A 14,776-nucleotide genomic window follows, 5' to 3' on the forward strand; every position below is an offset into this window, starting at 1 on the left:
GCATGTGCCACCACGCCCGGCTAATTTTGTTTTTTTTTTTTTTTTTTTTTTTTTTTAGGGAGACGGAGTTTCTCCATGTTGGTCAGGCTGGTCTCAAACTCCCAACCTCAGGTAATCCACCCGCCTTGGCCTCCCAAAATGCTGGGATTACAGGTGTGGGCCACCGCGCCCGGCCCTAAAAACGTTTTTGTAAACATCAATTCAAATGGCTGTCCATCATTTCAGCATTGTGATTAGATGACCATTTTATTAATCCACTGTTGGGCTTTCAGATGATCAGTTTTCCCTATTAGAGTCATACTGTGAATCACAGTTTTTTGGTACATAGATTTGTTTACTTAGGACATGTCCTCATAGCTGTCCAATGTGTGAATGCCTCTAGGGCTCTTGAAATCTAGTGCCAAACAGCTTCACCAGATTCCCACCTGAAGTATCTGAGAATGTTGGTTTCTCATTTCTATTACCTTTTCTAATCGTCAGTGAAATTAGCAAACCCATTGTTTCAACTAGAATTTCCTTAACTGCCAGTGACATTTCATACAGCTTTGTTAACCTGCTTTATTTCTCAGCTGAGGTTCTTAGGGGGAAAAACATACCAGACTGCAGAAATATACTGGATCTAGGTAGAAGACAGAGACGGGAAAAGCTCGTTAAAAATCTACTATCATAACTCCAGGTATGGAAAATGAAAGACAGTGGCAGGAGGTATGAAGAGGAGATGCTAGATTTTAGTTGTTTTAGAAGACAGCATCAAATGAATTTAGTAAACAATGGCTCCTAAATGTCTAGGTGCAAAAGTAAAGGTATTTATCTCAGTAACTGGACAAAATACATTGTAAATTTACATGGGAAATACAGAAGCAGATTCAAGGAAGTAAAAGACATTTTTAAGAAGAAAATAATGAATTTGGTTTGGGGACTAATTTAGCTCAAAGTACATGAAAACTTTCTAAGTATCATAAGATTCTGGCAAGATATGTATATTTGGGGTTGTTGAGAAATAGATGTGAATTAAAGGCCAGGTAAATGCATCCCATTAAAAAGGAAGAAAGCTGAGCCAATCCCAACAAAGAAACTCAGCTAGGAAAAAAGGTGGAGGAGATTAAGAATAGTAACACAAGTAAGAACCAGGAGAGAATGGTGGTATAGAAGGTATAATTATTATTAAAATAATATTTATGTACAGATGCTATGTGAGGAGCCGCATGTGCATTATTTCATTTAATCCTTAAGAACAATCCTATTTTAAAAGATGCAATTATGAACCCCACCTGGTAGACATGGAAACCAAGGCTTAGAACAGTTGTGTAAGTTGGCCAAAGTTACGATGCTAGCATGTGGTGGAGGCAGAGGCAGGCTTCCGAAAACACCAGAGAGTGGGGCAGTTTCGAGTCTGCAGAGACACCAACTAACAGGCAACTGGAAAAACACTGGTGGTCTCTGCCAGGGTGCTGCTATGATGGTGAATCAAAGAGTAAATGTCAGGAGAAACAGAGACAAGTATACTGTAAAACACTTCAATAAGAAGGAAATGAAATAGTTGCGGCGGGGGGAGGGCGGGGGATGCTGAGAAAAGGTGTTTGTTGCTGTCACTTTGATTTAAGGATGTGAGTGGTGAACGTGTTTCTGCCTAATAGAAAATTGTTGGCAAAGTCTATAGATCCTGGAGGAAGTAGAAGGTGATCAAGCCTGTAGAGTGCTCTTTCTTCTCTCCTTCGAGAGCACTGGTTCCCAAAGTATGCTCCTGGAGTTCTGATATTCTTCCCTTGTAATGAAGCATTGCAACAGTACAATAAAAATGCTAATTCCCCAACTCTCACCCCCATTTTCAAATGAGAGAGTACATATAGACAGAATTTTCTTAATTTAAGTTTTTCACCAAAAGCACTAATTATGCTTGGTCCAGCAACTTGTGTTTTAATTTGGGGATTGGCTGAGGGGTATAGGCATATAACCAATATAATAACTCATACTGTCCACTAGTAAAACAGTTCCTTCTTTGTACAATGGGATTAAACATATCAACAAGAATATCACGGCTTCTGCTATATCTGTCTCTGAACTAGCAGCATTTATCAAAGTGTGTTCTTTGAGGGGTTCCATATTCATGTCCCTCCAGGAGATTCACAGAGCACATTACCATATTAATGCTTTGAGAATTCTTACAACAAAACAAAACAAAACCATTTAACTTTATTGAGTTCAGTGTTTCCAACCTCTCTAAACATAGAAAACCTTCCCTTACGTACTACTACCTATGAAAATCTGAAAAACACTTTAGCAAAAGTTGGCCCAGAAAAATCTTAACCACAAATCTCATAATAACAAGAAGTGCTTACAGACCATTCTCCTCTGCAAGAGACTCTCTCCTTCCTTCGCACTCAAAGCACCCACTCTCCAATAATTCACTTGGCAATTCAGCATGCAATTCCTTACAGCTATTATATTTAAGGATTAATTTTTATTTAAACCTTGTGTCCTCAACTACATCATGAGTTCCTGACCTCAGAATTGTGTCTGTTCTTGCGAGAGCTTGGCAATACTACTGACTGGTGCACAGTGAGTGAGAGAAAGCATGTGCGGACATTTCCCATTTTCATTTGCATTCTGAGCAACTTAAGATAAAGCGAAGTTTTGTAAACACCACTTTTCCATTGGCTAACTACAATTGAATTTCATGTTTTTTCACAGTCTAACAATGTCCACTTTTAGTCACCTCTGGCAGTATCATTTCCCCACTATCAAGCCTGTATTTGAAGCAGAAGCACCTCCGTGAAATAACTGGGTAACATGGGTTGGGAGAACCACTAACACATAGTTTGTTCATACTTCTAGGGTTAGAGAGGAAGGGAAGCCATCTGGTAACAGGCCCCTGTTATTTCCCAGGGTGATCTTTAAAAAACTCACCATGGTCCAAGGTAAAATTTCTTAAGGCAAAATCAAAGAAACACAGGCTATGGCAGCACTTGCTAGTATCAGAGTATTGATGGAAACTTGCAGACGCCACACATTTGGACCCAAGCACCTAAAGAAGCATATCCTATGCGGCACCACACCCGGACTCATGGCAGCCAATGATGTTTCTTTTGGAAACACCAGTGAAGGCTCTCGCTGTCTTGACCCTGGAGAATGATTTCTACCTTAGAAAAGCAAAAAGTGCTGTTCCTGCAATGGGGGAACAAGGTAGCAGGAACAGCTCACCTCCCAACCGGAATATCACTGATCAATTTCAAGCTTCGTTAAGTAAATCACATTTCAAAAATTTAGAATGCAGTAAATTCTAAACTGTTATACCACTATCAAATTTCAAGAATATGCTTACCAACAATTACATTCTTAAAGAATCCTCACTCAACGTATAAGAATATAAATATTTCAAAATAAATGCTTAAATACATACATGAAATCTGAAATCCCCCCTCAGCATGGAACAAAGATCCTCTGCTACATCAGACATGCAGGGATGCAATGTAGCAACCAATCTTGCATAAAATGGTAGCAAATCCAACCTGCAAAAGTTATATGTGATATGTGTCAAAGGAAAGACATATCAAAAATAATTCATTTTAAAATTTAAACTTTTCAGATGTATTCACACATTAAATGATCTTAAAACTCATAATCATACAGACATGCCTATTTATTGCCATCATAAAGAAGTGTTTGAAAATTCAATGAGCCTTCTACAATTTTATTAATATTCTGGCATTTTCCATTCCGTGAATTTACTGCACATCTGTAGTTTTATTATGTAATTTTGATGAAATATGAAACACCACGCACAAAAAAACAGTACGTTTTGACACGACTTAAATTTTTAATCACATAATTACTGAGTAACTGCATATTTACAAATCTCAAGGTAACTTCTCTAGTGCAAGACAAAATCCTTTAAAGCCATTTCCTTCATTTATCTCAGGGTAAGTTATTTGGAAACCTCAAAGTCTAAAGTAAAAAGGTAATCAATAGGCTGGGCGTGGTAGCTCACGCCTGTAATCCCAGCACTTTGGGAGGCCGAGGCAGGCAGATCATGAGGTAAAGAGATCAAGACTATCCTGGCTAACATGGTGAAACCCCATCTCTACTAAAAATAAAAAAATTAGACAGGTATGGTGGCATGCGCCTGTAGTCACAGCTACTCGGGAGGCTAAGGCAGGAGAATTGCTTGAACCCAGGAGGTAGAAGTTGCAGTGAGCCCAGATCACGCCACTGCACTCCAGCCTGGGTGACAAAGCAAGACTCCATCGAATGAATGAATGAATGGTACTCAATAACTGAAAAAACCTCTACGAAGGCAAAATAATATTACAAAATCTAAATACTAATTTATGTATTTCAACTCATTACAGAACCCACTCAGATCTTCATTCAGGATCTTAATTTGGACAGTAAATGGCAAATATGTGGCACTCACACTGCCACCCTCTTCCATTGTCAAAGCACTCTTTCCCATTACACAGGAATGATGCTCCAGAATCCTGCTTAGCACAGCACTCCAGGTGGCCACTACTAGTTGGAATCAACACACAAGCTAAAATTTATTTTCCATTCCTGCCATAGATGTTATTTTGTAAAACCTGATTAATCAATGATTCAACACTCAGCAGATCAGACTCTGAAGATGAGAAGTAATGACCAACTGATAAAAGCAGCTTAACTGACAGCAGCAAATAATGGAGCTGACAGTGAGAGAGGAAGCTAAAAACTATAAAATTACAAGAGCTTAAAAATTATGACAGCTTGAAGCCAATTAGAACAGACACAAATAATCATACGAGTCTTATGGAGGCCGGGCACGGTGGCTCACATCTGTAATCCCAGCACTTTGGGAGGCTGAGGCAGGCAGATCACCTGGAGACCAGCCTGGCCAATATGGTGAAACCCCATCTCTACCAAAAATATAAAAATTAGCTGGGCGTGGTGACAGATGCCTGTAATCCCAGCTACTCGGGAGACTGAGGCAGGAGAATCACTTGAACCCAGGAGGCAGAGGTTGCAGTGAGCTGAGATCACACCATTGCAATCCAGCCTGGGCAACAAGAGCGAAACTCCATCTCAAAAAAAGATTATTGCTGAGTACATCACTGTACCATACAATAATATATGAAAATGTTTGATCGTCAGGGAAAAAAACACATAATTCGATCTGGAAAGCTCCTCAGATGGATACATTAACCCTTAGCTAAAGGGACACTGAAAAAAGAAGGATGGAAATAAATTTGAAAGGTATGGTTAGGCTGGGCATCGTGGTCAATAATCCCAGCACTTTGGCAGGCTGAGACAGGTGGATCACCTGAGGTGAGGAGTTCAAGACCAGCCTGGCCAACATGGTGAAACCCCCATCTTTACTAAAAATACAAAATTTAGCTGGGTGTGGTGGCACCTGCCTGTAATCCCAGCTACTCGGGCCTGGGAGGTGGAGGTTGCAGTGAGCCAAGTCCATGCCACCGCACTCCAGTCTGGGCCACAGAGCAAGACTTTGTCTCAAAAAGATTTTTAAAAAAATTGAAATAAAGAAGAAAGGTAAGGTTAAATGGAGGAAACTGGCTAAATTCATACCTAAAAGCCTCAAAAACATGGTACTCCTCAAAAACTTGGGCTATTATAATTTCTAAGCAAATTAGTTTTTACTAATGTGCTGGGCCCTGTCCTAGGCCTCTTACATATATAACTCAACTTGTTAAACCTAATAACCACTCTATAAGGTGGATATTACACTCACCATTGCAGAAATAAGGGAACAGATGCTGAGAGAAGTCAGCAATATGATAGCTTTGTAGTATTACCGCAATAATTTTTAAAAATAAACCATATCTTTCTTTAAAGAAACAGTGAAAACTACAATCCATTATATAAAAACATTTAATGATAAAATTTAAATGTTGATTTAAAGTATTTTTAAGGTTTTATCAATTAAAGTCTAAGCTGCTGTCACATGGAAAATGCACATAAGTAGGTCCCACCACTCTCTAAAGATATTACAAAAATAAGGTGTTCTTGTAAGGTACTCTTTTTTTTTCTGAGACGGAGTCTCGCTCTGTCGCCCAGGCTGGAGTGGAGTGCAGTGGTACAATCTCGGCTCACTGCAACCTCCGCCTCCTGGGTTCAAGCGATACTTCTGCCTCAGCCTCCCAAGTAGCTGGGATTACAGGCAAGCACCACCGTGCCCGGCTAATTTTTGTATTTTTAGCAGAGACAGGGTTTCCCCATATTGGCCAGGCTGGTCTTGAACTCCTGACCTTGTGATCCATCCGCCTTGACCTCCAAAAGTGCTGGGATTACAGGTGTGCGCCACTGCGCCCAGCCCCTATAAGTTACGCTTTATAAACATGTAATAATTTCCCTACTGTTCCTACTATTAAAAAAAAAAAAAGCCTGGAGCAAATGAACATTTAATGTTCTTACATAACAGATTAATTTACACTAAGATTAAATTTACAAATTTTAGTTAGAATATTAGGTTATTCATTCATTTTCCACATCCATTTTAACAAATAAAGTATTCTGTTTCAGCTCATGATCAATTATCAAATTCAAATATAGGATTTAAATCTATGCGGAGGTTCTTTTGCTGCCATTGCCACAATTTCACGTCAGAAAAGTACAGGTACAACAGCAAAGGTAACAAGATGGCAAAGCAACGCACTGGGAGTGAGGAGACCCAGGTATAAACTCTACAGCAGCAAACAGCGTCTCCATGACCTCAGGGACTGATCCACCCTCTTCTCCCATACCTCCCAGCTTGCCTGCACCAGGCCCACTGGCTCCTCACTGATGCTCTGACTCAGGGCCTATGCAATGGTCCTTGCCTTGGGCTGGAATATGCTTTCCCTAAACATCCATACTGTTTACTCCCTCCCTAAAGGGAGTCCCAGTCTCCCTGTTTTGACCCGTTCCAAATACTCCAAGGAAACTGCACCTAATCCATCATATCCCTCCCAATCCCCTTACAAAGCATTTTGTTTTTTTTTGAGACAGAGTTTCACTCTTGTTGCCCAGGCTGGAGTGCAATGGCGCCATCTTGGATCACCATGACCTCCGCCTCCAAAGCGATTCTCCTGCCTCAGCCTCCCAAGTACCTGGGATTATAGGCATGCACCACCACACCCATTTAATTTTGTGTCTTTAGTAGAGATGGAGTTTCTCCATGTTGGTCAGGCTGGTCTTGAACTCCCGACCTTAGGCGATCCACCCGCCTCAGCCTCCTAAAATGCTGAAATTACAGGCATGAGCCACTGTGCCCAGGCCTACCTGCACTACTTTTAAAAATGGAATTTACCACTTAACATAGTAAATAATTGATTTGTTATGGTTAACTCATTTGTTACCCCTACCCACCGAAATTGTTCAGTTCCGTGGCAGACAGTTCACCAGCACTCAAACAGTGCCTGGAACATAGGCAGGTGCTCAATATATACATTTGTTAGATAAATGAATTATCTCTGGTAACTCACTCTTAAGTATACTGTTAGCATTTAGTCTAAGACATTCTTCCCCATATTAAGGAAGTAGCATCTTATTGTTGTAATAACATTACATTTTATCAAGCAAAAGCTAATTTATCAAATATCTTTAAGCAGTTAATGGGACATTCACATAGTTACTTACTCTCCTACTGATGTTATATATATTAATAGATTTCCTATGTTAGAGTATCCTTCCATTCCTAAGATCAATCTTTGGTCATGCTGGATTCTTATTTACTTATTTTTTTTTAGATGGAGTCTCGCTCTGCCGCCCAGGCTGGAGTGCAGTGGCATGATCTCGGCTCACTGCAAGTTCCGCCTCCTGGGTTCACGCCATTCTCCTGTCTCAGCCTCCTGAGTAGCTGGGACTACCAGCGCGTGCTATCATGCCCAGCTAATTTTTTGTATTTTTAGTAGAGACGGGGTTTCACTGTATTAGCCAGGATGGTTTCGATCTCCTGAACTCGTGATCCCCCTGCTTCAGCCTCCCAAAGTGCTGAGATTACAGGCATGAGCCACCGCGCCCGGCCTTGGATTCTTATTTTTAATATACTATGTATTAAATATGATTTGCTAGTGTTGTACTTGGAATTTTTTTATTGACACTCAAAAGTGAGATTGGTCAATGCTTGTGATTTTCTTGTTCCTTCTTCTTAGAATTTTTAATATATGAAATAACAAGTTTTCTATGCTCTGGAACAAGCGATATTATTTTTTCCTTAAAAGGCTAAAAATACTCAGTTAAGCTTCCTAGTTTTATTCTATTTAAGATGAAATTAATTGATAACTTTTTTTTTTGAGACGGAGTTTCGTTCTCGTTGCCCAGGCTGGAGTGCAATGGCGCGATCTCGGCTCACCACAACCTCCACCTCCCGGGTTCAAGCAATTCTCCTGCCTCAGCCTCCTGAGTAGCTGGGATTACAAGTATGCACCACCACACCCAGCTAAGTGTGTATTTTTAGTAGAGACGGGGTTTCTCCATGTCGGTCAGGGTGGTCTCGAATCCTGACTTCAGGTGACCCGCCGCCTTTGCCTCCCAAAGTGCTGGCATTACAGGCGTGAGCCAGCATGCCCGATCAATTAATAACTTTTAACGCTTTCTTCCATGATTACCGTTCTATGTGGGTATTTTATCTTGAATGAATTTTGAAAATGTGTATATTTTTCAAAAAATTATGTTTCACTGAGGTTTTCAAGTGGTTTTCAAATATTTTAAGCGTATCATCTGCTCATTTCTTAAACTTTTTAATGTTCTTTTTCTTTAAAATATATTTTCTACACACTTCTCTATTTTGATTTTTCCAGGAACCAGATCTTGAATTTCTAAAACTTTTATCTTAGTTGTCTTTTTCAATGTATTTTTCAACAAAGTTTGTGATAAAACAGCATCAAATATTCTTAAACTATGTCATTTCACTTTTCTTCTTTTTTTCCTTCCTTGTGCTATCTAGTCTAAGATCGTTTCACTTTTCTTCCACTTGTTGGTCTGTCCCTTGCACTTCACTTCATTTTCTTCTAAGTAGCCCAATCTACTTTGAGACTTTTTCTGAGTCCCCCACAAAGAGGCAGATATAGCCATCTTTTTTTTTTTTTTTTTTTTTTTAAGAGACAGAGTCTCACTCTGTTGCCCAGGCTGGAGAACACTGACAGGATCTCAGCTCACTGCAACCTCCGCCTCCCAGGTTCGAGTGATTCTCCTGCCTCAGCCTCCCGAGCAGCTGGAACTACAGGTGCCTGCCACCATGCCCGGCTAATTTTTGTATTTTTAGTAGAGACAGGGTTTCAACATGGTGGCCAGGCTGATCTCGAACTCCTGACCTCAAGTGATCCACCCGCCTCGGCCTCCCACAGTGCTGGGATTACAGGCGTGAGCCACCGCGCCTGGTCCAGCTATGCATTTTAAAGCAAGGCAGTTTTGTGCTACCTGTTCAGGCACAGATCAATGAAGTAACAACACGGGAAAATGCTTTCAGCTTTAATAGGGATTTTTAAAATGAGTTAAGGAAGTTATGAGTTAAGGAGTTATGGAAGTAAAGTTAGATACTCCATTTTCTTGGAATCCTCTACCCCTATAAAAAGGATAGTTGATACAAAATACCACCCTGCTCTATTTAAATCTTGAAGTCCTGTGTCTGTTCATCCTTCACAAAATAAAATCCTTTATGTTGTAAATAATCAATTATATAGTTGTTCAATGCTAGTCCTGCTTAAGAATGCTTTCTGCTGGCCGGGTGCAGTGGCTCACGCCTGTAATCCTAGCACTTTGGGAGGCAGAGGCTGGCGGATCACGAGGTCAGGAGATGGAGACCATCCTGGCTAATACGGTGAAACCCCGTCTCTACTAAAAATACAAAAAATTAGCTGGGCGTGGTGGAGGGCGCCTGTAGTCCCAGCTACTCGGGAGGCTGAGGCAGGAGAATGGCGTGAACCCGGGAGGCGGAGCTTGCGCCACTGCACTCCAGCCTGGGCGACACAGCAAGAGTCCGTCTCCAAAAAAAAAAAAAAAAAAAAAAAAAAAAAAAGAATGCTTTCTTCGTGTTCTGTCTTCCAAAGGGCACACAAGCTCAAAAATGGGATGGAGTGCAAAATGTCACATCAGTCACATTAAAGTCACATCAGTCACATTAAAGTTATTAATAACACAAAATAAAATATTTTCATCAACTGCAAATTTGTGCTAAAATTTAAGCCAGATGGGTATTTCATCTAATTTGAGTGTTGAAAAGCAACCGAAAAATAATTAGATCCTTCCTTTTTTTTTTTTTTTTGTAAGACGGAGTCTCGCTGTGTCGCCCAGGCTGGAGCGCAGTGGCACGATCCCCACTCACTGTAAGCTCCGCCTCCCGGGTTCACGCCATTCTCCTGCCTCAGCCTCCCGAGTAGCTGGGACTACAGGCTAATTTTTTGTATTTATAGTAGAGACGGGGTTTCACCGTGATAGCCAGGATGGTCTCGATCTCCTGACCTTGTGATCCGCCCGCCTCAGCCTCCCAAAGTGCTGGGATTACAGGCGTGAACCACCGCGCCCGGCCTAGATCCTTCCTTTGAAAACGGAATTCTATAATCTTATAAGATGGTGACAATTACGTTTACCAACAATGAACAATGAATCACTTTAAAAGAATGCTGTTTTCCCTTAAATAATAAAATCTTGTTTATGTTTTTAAGGTCTCCTGAATCACACATTTAAGTATCCTACTAGCAGTTAATGATTATCAAGTCAGTAAACAGTCACTAACTACAAGCAAGCAGAAACAACAAGAGCAGAAACATAAAAACACTTTTGTTATTGAGAGGGAAAGAAGAAATTCTTATGGGTTTTCATCTCCTAATCAATTGGTTTTCTAAAAGAAATGTCTAGCTCTCTTTTTCTCTTTAAAATCTGAAGAATTTGACTGTTGAAAGCTATTTAATTTTATCTCTGTGCTCAAAAATGCCTGGAAAAAAATGACTGTGAAAGAACGCTGTTACGGTGCAATTAAAGAATATAAAGGATTTCATAGGAAACACTAAAGCAGAAGATGATTCCTAAAAAATGAAATATAATAAGCAAAAGACTGGGGTCATTTACTCTGAAATCGACAACCAAATGCCCTGTTGACTTTTCCACAATGCTGCTGTTTCCAACACAACAGCGCCACCAGGTGGTGCAACATACTAACAGATTTCACGAAAACATTCTCTCTCAGTTCCAAATTGAGTGAAGGAGGAGGTCCAATCAGAAAATCTCTTACAAAAAGTCCAGCCAACTCTCCTAAAAGCTAGATAGGGAAAAGCTGTTCAAGAATCAAGGGCAGCACTTCACCTCTGAAGAGTATTCTGTTTACATGAATCTGAAGAGCCAACACTTGGCTAAAACAATACCAAGTGCATCTATACTTTAAACATAAGGAAAGAAGAGATTCTTACGTACTTTCCCTGATATTGATTGACTTTAAACTTAAATATTGGCTTAGGTGAGGGGCCTTCTGAGGTGCTGGGAATGTCATATATCTTGATCTGAGTGATAGACACATATGTATACTTTAGATATAAACACCTCAGGAAGAAGAGTTAGTGGAGGCTGGGTTTAACACCTAGGTGATGAGATGATCTGCGCAGCAAACCACCACGGTACATGTTTACCTATGCAACAAACCTGCACAACCTGCACATGGACCCTTGAACTTAAACTTTAAAAGTTGAAGACAAAAAAAGATATAAACACTTAATGTGAAATCTCAATCAGTTGTGTGTATAGCTATGTTATAATTACCTATAAAATAAAATGCAAATATCTAAGGGGATTTCTACATCTCAGTGGAGTCCAAATTAATAGGCTAAGAGAGGCTGGGCACGGAGGCTCCTGCCTGTAATCCCAGCACTTTGGGAGGCCTAGGCGGGTGGATCATTTGAGGTCAGGAGTTCATGACCAGCCTGGCCAACATCATGAAACCCCGTCTCTACTAAAAAAATATATAAAAATTAGCCAGGAGTGGTGGTGCATGTCTGTAGTCCCAGCTACTTGGGAGGCTGAGGTGGGAGAATCACTTAAGCCCGGGAGACAGAGGTTGCAGTGAGCTGAGATCACACCACTGCACTCCAGCCTGGGCGATAGAGCAAGACTCTGCCTCAAAAAAAAAAAAAAAAAAAAAAAAAAAAAAAAAAAAAAAAGGCTGAAGGATATAATGATAGTGTTTTGAGATTTTTTTCATCATTATTTATTTAATGAAGGAAGAATGCAACCGAAAGTTAAAACACTGCTTCAGATCAAACCTTTAAGAACTGTAAAGATGAACTACATCAAACTTTAAAAACTGTGCTGCAAATTATACTACCAAGCAAGTGAAAAGACAACTCAGAGGATGGGAGAAAATACTTCCAAATTATGTATCTGATAAGAGATGTGTGCCTAGAATATATAAATAACTCTTAGAACTCATTCATAAAAAGACAAATACAATTTTACAGGGGCAAAGGGTGTGAATAGATACTTCTCCAAAGAAGATAATGCAAATGGCCACTAAGCACATGAAAAGATGCTCAACGTCATATGTCATTAGGGACGTTGTCCCTAGGTATCCATGAGGGACTGGTTCCAGGAACTACTACCCCCACCCAAAAGATACCAAATTACTTATAATGCCTAACACAATGTAAATGCTATATAAATAGTTGTTATGCTGTGTTTATTTTTGTAATTTTTGTAATTTTCTTAGAGACAGAGTCTCACTGTCACCCAGGCTGGAGTGCAGTGGTGAGACCAGAGTGCACGAACTTCAAATTCCTGGGCTCAACTGATCCTCCCACCTTAGCCTCCCAAGTAGATGGAACTACAGGCACATGCCACTATGCCTGGCTTATTTTTTGTAGAGGATGGGGTCTCACTATGTTGTCTAGGCCGGTCTCAGACTCCTGGCTTTAGGCCATCCTCCTGCCTTGGTCTCCAAAAGTGTTGGGATTACAGGAGGGAGGAAGGAGCATGCCAGAGAGGAAGACGAGAATCTGACTGAAGGAGTCTCAAACAGGCTGGGTGAGTATGGGTGCAGGACAAGGCCAGGATGCCAAAAGGTGATAGTATTTCCTTGCCCCCTCTCCCAAAGTGTTCCAGCCTGCCCCAAGTGTTCCAAAGACTCAAAGTAACTTGCTACCTCCAATACCACTTCACTGCCTGCTTACTCTACACTCAACTCTCTTTACTCCCCTTATCTCCCCGCTTGAGGGCTATCAGTCATCACTGTCACTCAAAGGATAGAGAAAGCTGTGTGAATATATGGGGTCTGGAAGAATCAGAAATGGGATGACAGAGAATTGACTGGCACTTGATTACTATCTTTCTACTCCAGGCTCCCTAGGGATCAAGCCGTCCCCCTCAGGGATAAGCCAAATCCTGCAGGTAGGGTAGAAATGCACCTGGAAGTGAAGGACAAAATAATACCTTCAAAATGACAGGCTTTTCTGATCAATAAAAATATACAGCCAACCAGGAAATGTCAACCTGGTCCAAGTCCCTCCCTATTACCTCATTTTACGGATCTGTAAACAGAGGCCTTGGCTTTCCAAATCCCACAGTAATGAACTTTAAAAAGATTGAGAAAGTTTAATTTAAACCTGAAAAGACTACACAGAGTACTATTAACATGAGAAATGTATAAAAATTAGAAATCTACTTGAACAAATTATAGCTCAATTGATTAAAATCTATATAAAATATGAAAATGTGCCAGGCATGGTGGCACATGCCTGTAATCCTAGCTACTCAGGAGACAGAAGCAGGAGGATTGCTTGAGGCCAGGAGTTCAAGAGCAGCCTGGGCAACATAGCAAGACCTTGTCTCTTAAAAAATAAATGAATAGAAATGTAAAGAGTAACAGTCAAAGCTATGTATAAATTACATCCTTCAAAAGACTGTCCTCTACCAGCCAAACCATGAGTATTTCTTTTATTGTTTTCAACAAGGTAACTTACTAGAGAAATATTAACACAAGTCTACTGACTGAAAACAAATCCCTGTGAGTATTTCCGTAGCAAGGGACACAATGTTACCCCAATGCTTCACATGCTTCCCTACATTTTCTAAATGCTCTTGTTGTCCTAGACAATGAGCTAAGAATAAAAATGACATGGCACTTCTTGTCCAAAGTATCTAGGACTAAGCTGAGTTCACACGCCTGTCTCCCATGCCACGGCCACCTAGAAGCCATGCTAGTGACGTAGATGAAAGTGGTCTGGATCCTTGAGTCACCTCCTGAAAGGGTAGTCTAGGGAGCCCACCAAACCCAGAGGACTTCGAGAACCTCAGATTTCAGAGGTTTGTTGTTCCTCCAACATCCCTAACCTATCCTGGCTTATCCATTTTCTCAGGAAAAGTAATGGCCCACACCAATAAAGCTGAAAATAGTTTTTCAGTTATAGGAAGCTAGAATGATATTAATGTAAGAAAACATGAACTTCGAAAAAAAAGTCTGGCTGAAGCCACCCAATCTGTCCAGATTTGCTTCAAGGTAAATTACAGCAGGATACGCAAATGAAAAGAAAAGGGAAAGCTGGCCCAAACAGGGCAGATCTTCAAATATGCAATCAACATGCTTCTTTCAATGATAAACACATATTGTTTCTCTATAGTTTGACCACTTATCCTCAAGTTCTACCTTTCAATGATAAACCCATATTCCTGACATACAACAAATGCTTAGCATCTGGAAAGGCAGGGCAAAGACTAAGCAAAAGCTCCATGAGGAAATGCAATGCCCATGCAGAACAGGGAAATAGCCCCCAAAGCAACCAACATCAGAAACGATAGCAAAAATATGTCCTTAAAAAGGGTTAGG

The 14,776-nt window shown here is 40.5% G+C and overlaps 1 protein-coding gene across 3 annotated transcripts in view; it reads right to left on the reverse strand.

The window, feature by feature from the left end:
* The window catches only part of UPF2 (UPF2 regulator of nonsense mediated mRNA decay), a 123,191-nt gene that overhangs the window by 55,609 nt on the left and 52,806 nt on the right, over positions 1-14,776 (reverse strand). For all 3 annotated transcript variants that reach the window (XM_034929942.2, XM_034929943.2, XM_008953147.4), the window contains exon 9: positions 3,401-3,509. In XM_034929942.2, coding sequence (XP_034785833.1) covers positions 3,401-3,509 — 109 coding nt within the window. The remainder of the gene's footprint in view (positions 1-3,400; positions 3,510-14,776) is intronic.

Source organism: Pan paniscus, chromosome 8 (assembly GCF_029289425.2).
Source record: "Pan paniscus chromosome 8, NHGRI_mPanPan1-v2.0_pri, whole genome shotgun sequence".
In the NCBI taxonomy this organism is placed as follows: domain Eukaryota; kingdom Metazoa; phylum Chordata; class Mammalia; order Primates; family Hominidae; genus Pan; species Pan paniscus.